The sequence below is a fragment of the Scyliorhinus canicula genome, chromosome 13 (genome assembly GCF_902713615.1).
Source record: "Scyliorhinus canicula chromosome 13, sScyCan1.1, whole genome shotgun sequence".
NCBI lineage: Eukaryota > Metazoa > Chordata > Chondrichthyes > Carcharhiniformes > Scyliorhinidae > Scyliorhinus > Scyliorhinus canicula.
The window spans coordinates 80,694,867-80,710,100 of NC_052158.1; the positions used below are offsets into that span (position 1 = coordinate 80,694,867).

The following is a 15,234-nucleotide window of genomic DNA, read 5'->3' on the forward strand; positions in this document are numbered from 1 at the left end:
TCGATCATTGTAGAAGATTTTGGAGAATTTGATGGGGATGTTTGGCACAGGATTTCTTGTGATCAGTCCCACACCGAATGGCGAATGGTAATAATAGCCACTGTTTCCCTTTTATGTCCTGGTGGTTGATGCGTCATTACCTTCATCATCCTTAACTTTAAAGGTGATGTGTTTTCATTGATTTAAACTATGTTTTTAATTACAATTCAAGATTTCATAAAATTTCCAGGTGTTTTGCGAGCAATGACTTCACTGGTGCCAACTTCATAGATATTGGTATGAAATCCTGAGGTAAATTCATACTGCAATCTAGTATACTGTAATGAGTATTTAATCTCTCTTGCAGCCACAGTTATTAACTTTACAACCATGACTATTAATAAGTGAAATACAACTGCTGTTTCTATCTCTTCTATGTATGTCTGTAATAATCCCTGAAATGTGGCTGATTCACTTACAGTTCATGTTGCTACTTTTACTGTGCTTATGATACACAGTTAGGAATGTCAGTTTATAACTTCATCTGCAGACTTGAATGATTGAAAAGTCAATATCGATAACCATTCTTAGTTAAATACCTGATTTATTCAGTTATTCATTGACAGACTTATAGGGAGAGTATATGAAAACTGCATGTATAATGGAGATTGCTGATCCATAACAAATAAGCAAATTGTTTAACTATTATTTGCTATTTGGTTAGTCTTTTAAACTCAGAAACTGGAAAAAAATACCAGTACTGACAAACTTAAAGTATTGCAAATGCATTCAGAGGGCAGTGATAACACTTGTTTAATGCAAATCTGGGTACAGAAGGAACCCTGTAAACACGGAATCATTATTGTTGTCAGCATAAATCCCATTAAATGTATTGTCTCCATAAACTTGTAACCACACTTCATCCCCTTCATCCAAATGAGTTGCAACAGAACCTCCAGCTTGGTCGACATTATTATTCTGAAATTGATCGTAAGTAAAAATGATAACTTTGTTGTTTTTGTATAGGCCAACTTTGACATCCTTAGTATAAACAGTAATGTGATATGAAAAGAAATACACCCCTGCATATGGACAGGTGAATTTGCCAGTCTCTTCATTGTAGTGTTTTTGATCATTGTAGAAGATTTTGGAGAATTTGATGGGGATGTTTGGCACAGGATTCCTTGTCGTCAGTCCCATGCTGAATGCTGAGCGGTAATAATAGCCACTGTCTCCCTTCTCTCCTTTACTCCCTGGCAGTCCAGGAAGCCCTTGCTCTCCATCTACACCTGCTTGTCCAGACTGTCCTTCATCACCCTTGGGTCCTAGCAACCCTAAAACAAAAGGAAACATAAAATGATGTACACAAGGTTCTGCAATGTGTACACTTATCAACCATTAACTTCATCATTCTTTATTTTGACTGAATTAAATAGTGTTTATGTGGTTCTATTTTATCGCCACTACCTGACTGGAAAATTAACAAAAGTCATTCCTAGAATAGAATTTACAGTGCCATTTGGCCATCCAATTTGCACTGGAAAGAGCACCTCAATTAAGCCCAAACCTCCACCCTATCCCCTGCAACCCAGTAACCCAACCTAACCATTTTTGGACACTAAGGGCAATTTAGTACAGCCAATTCACCTAACAATCATGTCTTTCAGGACTTGTGGAAGGAAACTGTAGCACCCAGAGGAAATCCACGCAGACACGGGGAGAACGTGCAGACTCCGCAAAGACAGTGATCCAAGCCGGGAATCTACCATGCCACCCCTGGGCTAACCACTGTGCTACCATGCCGCCCCTGGGTTGTGCCAGAATGTGGATCTATTTTTGCCAGGTGCCCTTTAGTTCCTGACCCAAGCATGTGAGCAGAGACAGATATATTTTTGTCTTCAGTGCATGAGCAGTAGTCTGGTAGAGCAGATCTCCTTGCCCATTATAGGGTTTTAATTCTATTGATTTCCATGGAATTGGAATGCAAATCGATGGGTTCCACACTCAGCAGGTAATGCACTCAAACAGGTTGTCGCTGTTGCAAAGAGATGGAAATTTATCCCAGTGAGTGTTGACGGACTGTCGGTCAAGGGAGACATGCAGACAAAGCTCAGTCATTCAATGGCCTCAGATGTGCACTTCCCAACAGGTGCCACTGGGAACGAAACATTCATTTACACAGATCTACTCCCGTTATATTCAATAGAAGAAAGCAGTATGGAAATGAGTGAAATAAAAAGAGAAAATGCGAGAAAAACCCAGCAGACCTGGCAGCATCTGTGGAGAGAGAAAAACAGTTAACATTTCGAGTTCATATGATTCTTCTTCAGAGCCAGTATTTTATGTCTACAGAAATAAGTGACCCAATCAAATAAGAAATAAAGAATTAAAAAGGGAAATAAAGAAATTGTGATAAAAGGTTGAACACAAAAAAAATCGGAAAGAATTTCTCTGTTCAAATCATTCAATATAGAAACATAGAAAATATAAGCAGGACGAGGCCATTCAGCCCTTCCAGCCTGCTCCGCCATTCATTATGATCATGGCTGATCATCAAGTTCTATGTCCTGATCCCGCCTTCTCCCCATATCCCTTGATCCCTTTAGCCCCAAGAGCTATATCTAATTCCTTCTTGAAATTACACAATGTTTTGGCCTCAACTACTTTCTCTGGTAGAGAATTCTGCAGATTCACCACTCTCTGGGTGAAGAAATTTCTCCTCACCTGAAAGCTTTACCCCTTAGCCTCAAACTATGACCCCCTAATTCTCCGACTCTTCCACCATTGCGAACATTCTTTCTGAATCTACCCTGTCTAATCCTGTTAGAATTTTGTAAGTTTCTATGTGATTCCCTCTCACTCTTCTAAACCCCAATGAATATATTCCGAACCAATTTAGTCTCTCCTCATAAGACAGTCCCGCCACCCCAGGAATGAGCCTGATAAACTGTCGCTGCACTCCATCCATAGCAAGACCATCCTTCCTCAGTTAAGGACACCAAAACTGCACACAATACGCCAGGTGTGGTCTCACCAATACCCTATACAATTGCAATTAAACATCTCTATTCCTATACTCAAAACCTCTCGCTATGAAGGCCAACATACCATTTGCTTTCTTTACAGCCTGCTGTAGCGCGCTCACTTTCAGTGACTGATGCACGAGGTCACCAAGGTCTCACTGAATATCCACCTCTCAATTTACACCCATTCAAACAATAATCTGCTTTCCTATATTTGCTACCCAAGCAAATAATCTCACAGTTATATTGATTAGGCTTTTGTTCTGAGGCTTAGTGTGATATAAAGCAAAATCCACCAGGTCAATTATGTCCTCAGCAGTCTCTGCATAGTTACTATAGTCAATATTATATGATTGTGAGTAGTTTGGCAGCACGGTAGCATTGTGGATAGCACAATTGCTTCACAGCTCCAGGGACCCAGGTTCGATTCCGGCTTGGGTCACTGTCTGTGCGGAGTCTGCACATCCTCCCCGTGTGTGCGTGGGTTTCCTCTGGGTGCTCCGGTTTCCTCCCATAGTCCAAAGATGTGCAGGTTAGGTGGATTGGCCATGATAAATTGCCCTTAGTGTCCAAAATTGCTCTCAGTGTTGGGTGGGGTTACTAGGGTTATGGGGATAGGGTGTTGACCTTGGGTAAGGTGCTCTTTCCAAGAGCCAGTGCAGACTCGATGGGCCGAATGGCCTCCTTCTGCACTGTAAATCCTATGATGTAGTTTACCCCAATGCTCGCTCTGATGCATTCTTCATCCTTTTTATCACATTAATATGTTCCTTTTACAACAAAAGCCTTTTTAATAATCTTCCCAATCCAAATTTCTGTGAAGTACATATGGTAGAGGTAAATATTAGGAATGGGATATTAATTGGCCCATGGCATTACATGAAGAAGAGCAGAAAATTACTCATAGCCCCTGCCAATATTCTTCTCTCAATCAATATCACTAATAATGGATTAACTGGTAATTCACATCGCTATTTGTGGAGTCATGCTGTGTGCTTCAAGACTACCATGTTGCTACAAAGCACTGACTGCATATTAAAAGATAACTCATTGGCTGGAAAGCAATTAACATTTTTAGAATCATCCTAAGACAATCTAATGGGCTTGGATTTCCCGGTCAGCAGTGAAGCAATGGTTCTTACCGCTGACCTCAAAGAAACCGGCCCACAAAGCTGTTCCTATGTCTGGATGTGCGGGGCTTCAGACTTCTGTACCTTCTGCCTGATGGAAGGGTCTGGAAGAAGGCAAAGCCTGGGTGTGAGGGGTCTCTGACAAATGCTGCCTTTCTGAGGCAGCGGGAGGTGTATATAGAATCAATACGAGTGTGGCAAGTTTGTGTGATGCATTGAGCTGAGTTCACCACACTGCAGTTTCTTGTGATCTTGGGCTGAGCAGTTGCCCTACCAAGCTGTGATGCAGCTGGATAGGATGCTCTCTATTGCAGAGGTAGAAGTTTGTGAGAGTCAATGCAGACATGCTGAATTTCTTTAGCTTCCGTAATATCATTTTGGTATTATTTTACACAGAGTGAAGTGAAGATTGAACCATACGTATGCGATTTAGACAGAATAGGAAATATCAAAAACAACATTTAAATAAATATAAATATGTGGAATCTTTTATAGTGTAGACATTTGACATTCCAAAAATGTAACATACGTTTTTCAATCTACTGATGCTGCTCAGCTCTCATTATGGATGTTGTATACCTTTAAAAAGCCAGACTACATCATATTCAACAGGTTGTGGTTTTGTCAAAGGTTGTTATAGCAAGATCCGTAGCATTAAGGGGCAAATTCGTATTGGTTCAGTGGTTTCTAATTGATTGCAGACCGTGGGTCTTTGACAGGGCATCCTTTAGAAAAGTGTAGAATTACTGACAGCAACATCTGGATTTCCATGTTTAACTGAAAATTTGTGGATTCCACAAGTTGCTGTCAATTTCAGAAAAGTAAGGACGGCCAATGCTAACCATTTCACCTTCATTACTACTGCAAAATATGGGAGGTATAGCTGCATGTTCTTTCTGTTTTTCACGTTGACCTTCCTCCTAATTCAGCCATACAGGCTCCGAAAATGAACTTCTGGAGTGCAAAATGGGCCATTTACAGCAAATATGATAGAAATGGGGAACGTGGGAGAACGGGACGTAATATTGATGGAGGGCAGAGTAATTCAGAAATTTGTGAGAATAATAGATGTCTAATAATAATATTTATTAGTGTCACAAGTAGGCTTACATTAACACTGCAATGAAATTACTGTGAAAATCCGCTGGCCGCCACACTCCAGGGCCTGTTCGGGTACACTGAGGGAGAATTCAGAATGTCCAATTCACCTAACAAGCATGTCTTTCGGGACTTGTGGGAGGAAACCAGAGCACCCGAAGGAAACTTATGCAGACACTGGGAGAACGTGTAGACTCCGCACAGACAGTGACCCAAGCCGGTAATCGAACCCGGGTCCATGGCGCTGTGAAGCAAACCACTATGCCAGAGTCAAAGGTGGTGGGATGGATGGTAAGGGGAAGGAAGAGGCGTAGGGTGGAAAAAGTCTGAAATGAACCACACAATGGTGAGAACAAAACAAAGAACAAAGAAAATTACAGCACAGGAACAGGCTCTTCGGCCCTCCCAGCCTGCGCTGATCCAGATCCTTTATCTAAACCTGTCGCCTATTTTCCAAGGATCTACTTCCCTCTGTCCCCCGCCCGTTCATATATCTGTCTAGATGCATCCTAAATGATGCTATCGTGCCCGCCTCTACCACCTCTGCTGGCAAAGCGTTCCAGGCACCCACCACCCTCTGCGTAAAAAACTTTCCACGCACATCTCCCTTAAACTTTCCCCCTCTCACCTTGAAATTGTGACCCCTTGTAATTGACACCCCCACTCTTGGAAAAAGCTTGTTGCTATCCACCCTGCCCATACCTCTCATAATTTTATAGACCTCAATCAGGTCCCCCCTCAACCTCCGTCTTTCCAACTAAAACAATCCTAATCTACTCAACCTTTCTTCATAGCTAGCACCCTCCATACCAGGCAACATCCTGGTGAACCTCCTCTGCACCCTCTCTAAAGCATCCACATCCTTCTGGTAATGTGGCGACCAGAACTGCACGCAGTATTCCAAATGTGGCCTAACCAAAGTTCTATACAACTGCAACATGACCTGCCGACTCTTGTACTCAATACCCCATCTAGGCAGCACGGTAGCATGGTGGTTAGCATAAATGCTTCACAGCTCCAGGGTCCCAGGTTCGGTTCCCGGCTGGGTCACTGTCTGTGCGGAGTCTGCACGTCCTCCCCATGTGTGCGTGGGGTTCCTCCGGGTGCTCCGGTTTACTCCCACAGTCCAAAGATGTGCGGGTTAGGTGGATTGGCCATGCTAAATTGCCCGTAGTGTCCTAAAAAGTAAGGTTAAAAGGGGGGTTGTTTGGGTTACGGGTATAGGGTGGATACGTGGGTTGAGTAGGGTGATCATTGCTCGGCACAACATCGAGGGCTGAAGGGCCTGTTCTGTGCTGTACTGTTCTATGTTCTATGTTCTATGAAGGCAAGCATGCTGTATGCCTTCTTGACCACTCTATCGATCTGCGTTGCCACCTTTAGGGTACAATGGACCTGAACTCCCAGATCTCTCTGTACGTCAATTTTTCCCAGGACTCTTCCATTGACCGTATAGTCCGCTCTTGAATTAGATCTTCCAAAATGCATCACCTCGCATTTGCCTGGATTGAACTCCATCTGCCATTTCTCTGCCCAACTCTCCAATCTATCTATATTTTGCTGTATTCTCTGACAGTCCTCCTCGCTATCTGCAACTCCACCAATCTTAGTATCATCTGAAAACTTGCTAATCAGACCACCTATACCTTCATCCAGATCATTTATTTACATCACAAACAACAGTGGTCCGAGCACGGATCCCTGTGGAACACCACTAGTCACCCTTCTCCATTTTGAGATATGTGGAAATGGGAAGTATAGTCAATCAAATACTTGATCAAGTAGAAGGCAAAGAATGGTGCTAACATATCACCACTGTAATAGGGAAATTAGTGTAATTACTGAATAAGATTATAACATGAATATTTAATTCATGGAGGATGTATTTCACACTAAAGGTTCATCAACAGGAAGCGTGAAAATAATCTGTCAACATTTCCCACTTTTCTCACTCTGTAACCATTAGTCCATTAAAGTGGAAGATTTGAGTTTGGCGACAGCTGAAGTGTAAAGCTCTGACCATAATCTCAGTGCAATTAATTCAAAGGTTAAAATATATAGACTAATGGATTAAATGGTGCTGAAAAGCATTCTCCATGTAGATCTGGAAAGAGAGAAAAATAATTTGCCAGTTTTTGCAAATATTTTCTGCAATTTTGATTCCACTTATGCAAATAGGTTGTTAATACCTATTTTCAAGCAATGCCATTACCTGTTTCCCCATTTTCTCCTTTTGCACCATCACGGCCATCTCTGCCCGGTTTGCCAGGAAAGCCATTATGGCCAGGACTGCCAGGTATTCCTGCCATCCAGTTTGGGCAACCTTGAATTATTTTGGGAGGCTCTTGTGGATTGGTTGCTGGAGCTTCAGGTTCACTGATGTCCGTGTGAGATTCGTCTTCAGCGACATCTGGTTCAGCGACATCTGGTTCAGCGACATCTGGTTCAACAGTTGCTTCTTCAGAATAGCCCAGCCCAACCAAAGCCACCAGCCAGATGAGCCGTTTAAATATCATTTTCACTGCGATAACCAGGTTTTGATCCAAGTGACCTGAAAGAGATATATCATCACTTAACACAATATATACAAATTCTTAACAATAGAAACACATTCTACTTCCTTGTAAATCTTCCTACAAGCCAATCAATGCTGATTTATAATGAACATTTTCATTACAGTGATTTTACAATGGACTGGATTCTCCATTGTGAGCCCGCCCCACTGCTGGCGAGGACGGAGAATTTGACTGCGCGTTTGCTGGTGGCAGGGTTCACTACCCCTGCCATTTGGCAATAGGATTTCCCATTGAAGCCACCCCATGCCACCGGGAAACCCACAAGCGGGAGTGCTCTGCCGACGGGTGCAGAGAATCCCGCCGCCAGCGAACGGCTGGAGAATTCTGGCCAATATCTCTCAGAAGAATCAATAAATATTCAAGTACAGAAGGGGCCAATCAGGCCATGAGTCTGTGTTGGCTTCTTCAAAGAACAATCTAGTTACTACAACTTCCTGACTCTTTGCCAATGCCCTGCACTTTTCTCTCTTTGAACTATTTATCCAAATGCCTTTTGAACACTGACATTGAATCTGTTGCTACCACCCTCTCAGGAAGTGCATTCCAAATCCTTACCATTCATTGCACTGAAAAAACATGTCCTCATGTCACCTCTTCTGCCACTCACTATGAATCAATCCTTCAGCCATGGTAAAGTTTATCTCTGTTTACTCCATGTAAACACTATGATTTTAAACATCTCTGTCAAATCTCTTCTTCTCTGTTCTGAGGAGTACAGTCCCAATTTTACAGCTTGTCCACATAACTATAATACCTCATCCTTGGAACTGTCCGAGTCCATCTGTCCTTCATCCTCTCCAAAGAACTTCATGTCCCTCCTAAAGTGTGAAGCACAGAATTGTACACAATCCTCCAAATGTGTTTTACATAGGGGCTAGCATCTATCATCACGTGATGTGATGTCAAATTGCAGAGGAAAGTTTAACGATGGGATATGAAGTGAAGGTCAGGAACATTAACAGAAGATGGGCATCAATATGGAAAAGCTTGTTGACTGGTGCAGGATAAGCTGGACGCAACTACTATATAAAAACACAGCAGGGTTGACGTCCCTGCTGCCGGCTAGACACAAGTCAGGTAGGATGTGCCAAAGTTCACTGGGCCTGACGTGAAAACAGATGCACAGGCCTAGTTCTTACATTGTAGATCCATCCTGAACTGCCTATGTCCTAAGCTCTGGTATTCCTTCCCTAAACTCACCCATTCCTCTGCATCTCTCCCCCTTTATGCTGTTCCATAAAACCAACTTCTTTGATGACGATTTCAGTCACCATATCATCTCCTTCTGTAGCTCAGTGTCAAATGTCTGATAAAGCTGCTTGGGATGTTTTACAACATTATGGGCTCTATGTAAAAGCACATTCTTCTGAATGAAAAATGAAAATCGCTTATTGTCACAAGTAGGCTTCAAATGAAGTTACTGTGAAAAGCCCATAGTCGCCAAATTCTGGCGCCTGTTCGGGGAGGCTGGTACAGGAATTGAACCGTGCTGCTGTCCTGCCTTGGTCTGCTTTCAAAGCCAGTGATTTAGCCCTGTGCTAAACAGCCCCTTATTGATAAGATGACCACAGCAGTGACAAATGGTTCCAGTATTGAGACAGTGCAACGGAGCAGATTGAAGGTATGGCATCCAATAGTGGAGCAATTCTGATTGGGAATGCAGAAGAGACCAGTATTAGAGCAGCACATGTATCTTAGAGGTTTGTGGGTTGGAGGATATTACAAAGATGAGGAGGTGTGTGCCATGGAGAGAATTGAAAACAAGAATGAGATTTTAAATTTCAAGATATTGCTTGATCGGGACCAATGCAAGTCAGCGAGCACAAGGGTGGTGAAAGAATGGAACTTGCAGTGAGTTAAGACATGTGCAGCAAAGTTTTGGATGACTTCAAGTTTACAGAGGGTAGATTGTGGGAGGACAGCCAGAGGTGCATTGTAATGGTGGGGTCTAAAGGCTATGAAAGCATGAGGAAGTGGGTTTCAGAGCAGATGAACTGAGACAGTGGCAAAGTCAAGCAATATTAGAGGTTGAAATAGGCAGTCTCAGTGTTGGCACAAAAATGAGATTGACAGCTCATCTCAGGAATATATGTAACGTCCTCGTTGTAAACAAACTGGTCTAGTCTCCGACTGTTACTGGGGGAGGGATGTTACGATCCCAGTTGGTGCTGTAACTGGACGGGATGATCCCAGAATGGAACACTGGCTCAAAAGACCATGGGCTGGATTCTCCGCCCCGCCACGCCACATTTCTGCTTCACCCCGCCGGTGGGATGCTCCGTTATGCCAGCTGGTCAATTGTGTTTCCCATTGTGAGGTAGCCCCACGCCATTGGGAAAACCCCGGGTTGTCGGCAAAACGGAGCATCCCGCCGGTGGAGAACCCAGCCCATAATTTTCCTGTTTTTTTTTAAGAACATGTGGAGAAACAGAATCATAGGATTGACAAATAGTTTCAACAACAAAAAAAAAATTATTAAACATGTGGTGGTAATACAATACTCCATTACTCCCCGCTTAGTTTAACAAATATACACAAATTTTAAGGTTAACACGGGTTACAAATTATATCTCCGGCTACAAAGGGGTCAATAACACGCAGTCCGTTAAACACATGATTCTCCCAGAAAATGACAATGGGTGTGTTGCACCCGGTGTGAATCTGGGCGCACCGGTTAAAGGCTTAAATCGAGATTCACGTCCGGCGTGAATGGGTTGGCTATCTCTTGATGCCGAGTTTTGGATCATGCTCAAATATGGTGAGCATATCATTAATTATTATTTGCATTAATTTTCATCTCATTAGCGAGATTGAATTCGGATGTAAAGGCTTCCCGTGAATTAACCGCCGTTCCAGCAAGAAGTGACTTGGGTGCCGTTCAGTACTGCTTATTAAACATGTGAAACCGCCGCAATGGTTGCTGAGGGGATGAGGAAGTGAGTAGCCATTTCCATTTTCCAGCATGCAGCTCCAGGGTACTGGGTAGGGCAGGGGGGACACTCAGGAGCGTTGGGCTTGTTTGGGGGCTGAAACATTCCAGATCGGTTGTCCCTCCTTGGCTAGGCAGAGGGGGGGGGGGGGGGGGGGGGGGGGGACGGTGGGGGGGGGGGGGGGGGATGGTGGTGAGGGGCTTTTCGCTTGAGAGGCCATCAAGCAATCTTTAAATATTGTGGAGACCCATAACAGGGGCAAACAGGGCAGTAGCCTGAACCGTGTTCTTGGTTATGTACTGAAGGACACTTTAATTCCCTTTGACAGTGAGCAGCCTCTAGCTTCACAGCTGAATGCTATTTCAAATTACTAATTAGCCTTGTTAGTTGTGACAACACTTCACAGCTGCAGGTTGTGTTTGCTGCTTGCTCCTGCTGGTGGCTGCAAATGCCTGGAGGCTGTTGTTGCTGTTCCCTTGCTTTTCTGTAGTCATAAGAAACGACAATTTTTTTTTAAGATACTTGGATCCTGGAACACCGGGCTCAGGTGGACGATTGAGTCCAGAAGGCAATCTGGTTTGGAACAAGAAGGCGCTCTGGGACCTGTTGCGCGATATTGATCCAAATGGGCCACCACCTGACACCATTGAAGAAATAATTTCACAGATTACTGATGCTTTTGTTGCTGGTGTGGTGAGTGTTGCATGTAACTGGCAGGTCACCATGTGTTAAACGCACAGGAAAACAAGGATGTTCAACTGCACCTTAAGCACCAGTGGAATATGTGGATGCCAGGATTTGGTTCTGGTGAGATTAGGCCGTGTGGAAGGGCCTGCACAGCTGTGGCTCCTAGACGGGTAATGGCAATGATACGTGAAACAAATAAAACTTGATTGACAAATCATTTCACTGACAAAATTCTGGACATGATAACATATTCTCAGGCTTATACTCCATTTATGTTGAGGAACCTGCAAGGGGAGAATAATCGAGGCTTTATTAAGCAGAGATGTGTAGCCTCCTGCAGCTGCTGCCAAAATGGCTGCAGCTCGGTGAGCACACATATTTATACTCAGCCTACTGGGCGGAGCCAGCAGGCAGGGATCTACCCCCGTACCTATAGTACAGGAGCCTGACCGTATTACATCTCCTATGTGTAATATATACAAACAGTGGTGACTACCACACGTCTAGAAGCATCAGCACCACAGAGGCAGCAGCCAACAATCAGAGACGCAAGAGCTGGGCTTATGCACACGTGAGCAAAAGGTAAGTGTGTGGATCAGGGGCGAGCACCTGAGTAAGGTCTCCCTAATGTTCCAGCTGGGGTCGAGGGATTCCTGCTGTGGCCAAGGCTGAGTGTGCAGAGCGAGATTTTCCAACACAACTGGCTCGCTGGATGGCACTCTGACAGAAGCCAGGACACTTAAGGGTCGGGGAGGCTTGGGGGATTTGAGGGTCCCATGGTAGAGGCCTAAGCTGATTGTTGATCTCTGTTCTTCTCCAATTTATTATAGATATAACAATATGGCTGGTGGTGTCAGTCCCGCAGAGGCTGCCCTCACGGTGCTGGTGGCAGCCCAGGCGGAGATGGCATCCCATGTGCAGGGGGCTGGCGCACACCTTGAAGACCCAGCCACCCATCAGGTCAAGGAGGAACCCAGAGTGGGATACCAGTGATGGCCCAAGGTGCACAGACATCGTTGGTCTTTCGAGGAGATGACAGACAGCATATGCCTCGGGATCCGTCTCAACACAGAGACAGTGCAGCACCTGTGCCACATGGAGAACACTCTCCCGGTGGCTGTGAAGGTCACGGCAGCCCTGAACCCCTACGCAACCGGTTCAGTCCAGGCCTCGAATGAGGACTTGTGTGGCATATCACAAGCTACTTCCCACAGGTCACGGATGCTCTATATGCCCAGACATCAGACTATATTAACTTTGATCTTGACCAAACCCACCGAGATACCCAGGCTGGAGGATTCTCTGCTGACGCCGGGATGCCCCAGGTCCAGGGAGTAATTGATGGCACACATGTCGCTTTGCGCACACCGGGGCATCAGGGAGTGCACTTCAGGAGTTCCACTCTCTGAATGTTCAGCTCGTGTGTGACTACCACCTCTGGATCATGCACATGTGTGCACACTCCCCAGGGAGCATGCATGACAGCTACATCCTGGGGCAATCGGAGATCCCCGGCATCTTCAAGAACCATCCCAGGATGATGCGGTCCTGGCTGATGTTCCCAGTGCGGAGGCTGGAGACGGTGACAGAGACCCAATGTAACGAGGCTCGTGTTACCACCCATGCTGTCCTCGAGCAGTGCATCAGACTGCTCAAAATATGGATCTGATGCCTGGAGTGCGATGCTGGTGCACTGCAGTACATCCCCAGAGGTTCTCCCATTTTGTGGTGGTCTGCTGTGGTCTCCACAACCTGGCACAGCAGCGGGGTGACATGCTGGAGGAGGAGGGACATGCAGCCTCATCTGTGCAGGAAGAGTAGGAGGCGGACTAGGAGGAGATGGTGGACGAACCCGGAGAGGATCTGTAGGTGAACCCAGAGGATGGAGGACAGGCAGCGGCAAGGGTCTGGGAGGACCAGGAAGGACCTCAACATCACCCGCTTCTCTGAGCACCATGGTTCGTCTGTCAGTTCGCCGCACCATTCCTCCTTCCCCCCCAATTCTGCTCCTTGCTCCCCACCCCCCATTCCCCTCCTTCGCCCCGTCCCTCCCATTCCCCCCACCGCACCTGCTCCTGACTACCCTCTTCCACCCTCCCAGGCTGATGGCCTGTGTTGGCCCTGTCAGCGGGTCAATATACAAGGCAGGGGAGTGACAAGGACTCGCTGTGAGGTAAGTTCTGATGCTCCTTGGTTTATGCCAAAGTCAGACTCCTGTCTTTCTGCTGACAGCATCCTCTGAGCAGGGTCCGCACGGGGGAAGTTTGGACCACTGTGCCTGGGGGCAGGGAGTGGAGGAATGGAGGGTAACAGGGGGTGAGGGTGCAGACAGGCCCACTGTGAAGATTAATGTGACAGAGGCTGAACATATATCAGGTGTAACATGTTTTGATAGTGAACATTGGACATTTCCATTTCCCTTAGCTACACATAGTGACCCCCCCCCCCACCCCCCCTTACCTAGTGTCCCCCAATGCCCACTCAGTGACCCTTTCCCTTCTTGATCTTACGTGGTCCAGTGCTACATCTAGGTATGTCCCAGGGTGTATGTTAGAGGTGGAGGCAGCCTGCTGCTTTCCGCATCCTGTGGACTTCGATGCCCTTCGCAGACGTCCTCTGGAGTTCCAGGAGCTGGAGGTCCTGCCAACTTACTGGAGTCGCTGGCATCACCGTGCCACCCTGTTCTGTCTGCTGTGATGTGCTGCTGTCAGGAGGGAGGGAGTCAGAAGGACTGGAGCCTGCTGTCATATCCTTGGTGGCAGGCCCCGGGTTGGCCTCCAGCGCTCCCTCCTCCCTGACGGTGCTCGTGGGGACCTGGAGATCTCCATGGGAAGGCAGGACTGCTTGAGTGAACTCCAGTGGGCTCTGACCCATCTGGCTTTGCCAGCCCTGAGGATAACCATTATCTGCACCATGATGTCGACGCCCTCAGCGATGCTCCTCAATGATTGGCCGACACTCAGCAGTGCCTCGGCAATGTCCATCTGCATCAGGGACACATTCCTCAGCGACTGAGACATAATGTCGAGACCCTCAGTCATAAACTGAGCCATGTCTTGGACACCACCACTTAAGACACTGACCCCAGGTTGCTTTCCACTGCGATTACCACCCTAGCAGTGTTGGCCTTGGTGTTATGCATTGTCAGCACCATCTCATTAGTCTTTGGGACGCCTCCGATCGGCTACGCACTCGCTGGAATGTCACTGGAATCCCCTCCTGAATCCCTTGGCCGTGTCCTAGGATCTACATCGGCTCTGGGATAATCTTGTACAGAGGCTCAGCATCTGACTGCGGCTCAGCTGAATCATGGAGTCCAGCAGGCCTCTGACTACTGACTCTCCTGGTGTAACTGCCTCCGCCGGATGTGCATCAGCAATTGTGTGGTGCTCACCAGATTGTGCCCCAGAGGTCTGTCCACTAATTCCGAGGTGTGTGTATCTGATTTGGTGAAAGGTGGGAGTGATAGCTGTGACACCTCAATGGTGGTCTCCTCGAAGCTCTCCTCCAAGGTGGTCTCTTGGGGTGCGGGACAGGGGGAGGGGGGGGGAGGGAACGACTCTGGATAGCCTGAGCCCTTCAGATGGAAATCCTGCGAGACAATGGGCATGGGAACAGTGAGAGAGAAGGACCATTTTTTGTTTGACATGAGCAACTCACTTGAGACATCATCTGGCTGAAGGGGCAGTGGATCCTCACCTCTGAGACGCCAGTGCAACCGTGATATCGATGACTATTTTATCCTCGGACAATGGCGTGATCTCCGGACCTCTGGTACTCCCCCCCCCCCTGTCTGGGCCCTTTCCCGCTT

At 46.3% G+C, this 15,234-nt stretch overlaps 1 protein-coding gene across 2 annotated transcripts in view; it reads right to left on the reverse strand.

Annotated features, from left to right (window-relative positions):
- Positions 1–563: 563 nt before the first annotated feature.
- Positions 564–15,234, reverse strand: part of LOC119976349 (adiponectin-like) — a 28,107-nt gene continuing 13,436 nt past the window's right edge. For both annotated transcript variants that reach the window (XM_038816827.1, XM_038816828.1), the window contains exons 2-3: positions 7,443–7,781; positions 564–1,313 (exon numbers count right to left, since the gene is read on the reverse strand). In XM_038816827.1, the coding sequence (XP_038672755.1) occupies positions 793–1,313; positions 7,443–7,746 (825 nt within the window). In that variant the 5' untranslated portion in view covers positions 7,747–7,781 and the 3' untranslated portion in view covers positions 564–792. The remainder of the gene's footprint in view (positions 1,314–7,442; positions 7,782–15,234) is intronic.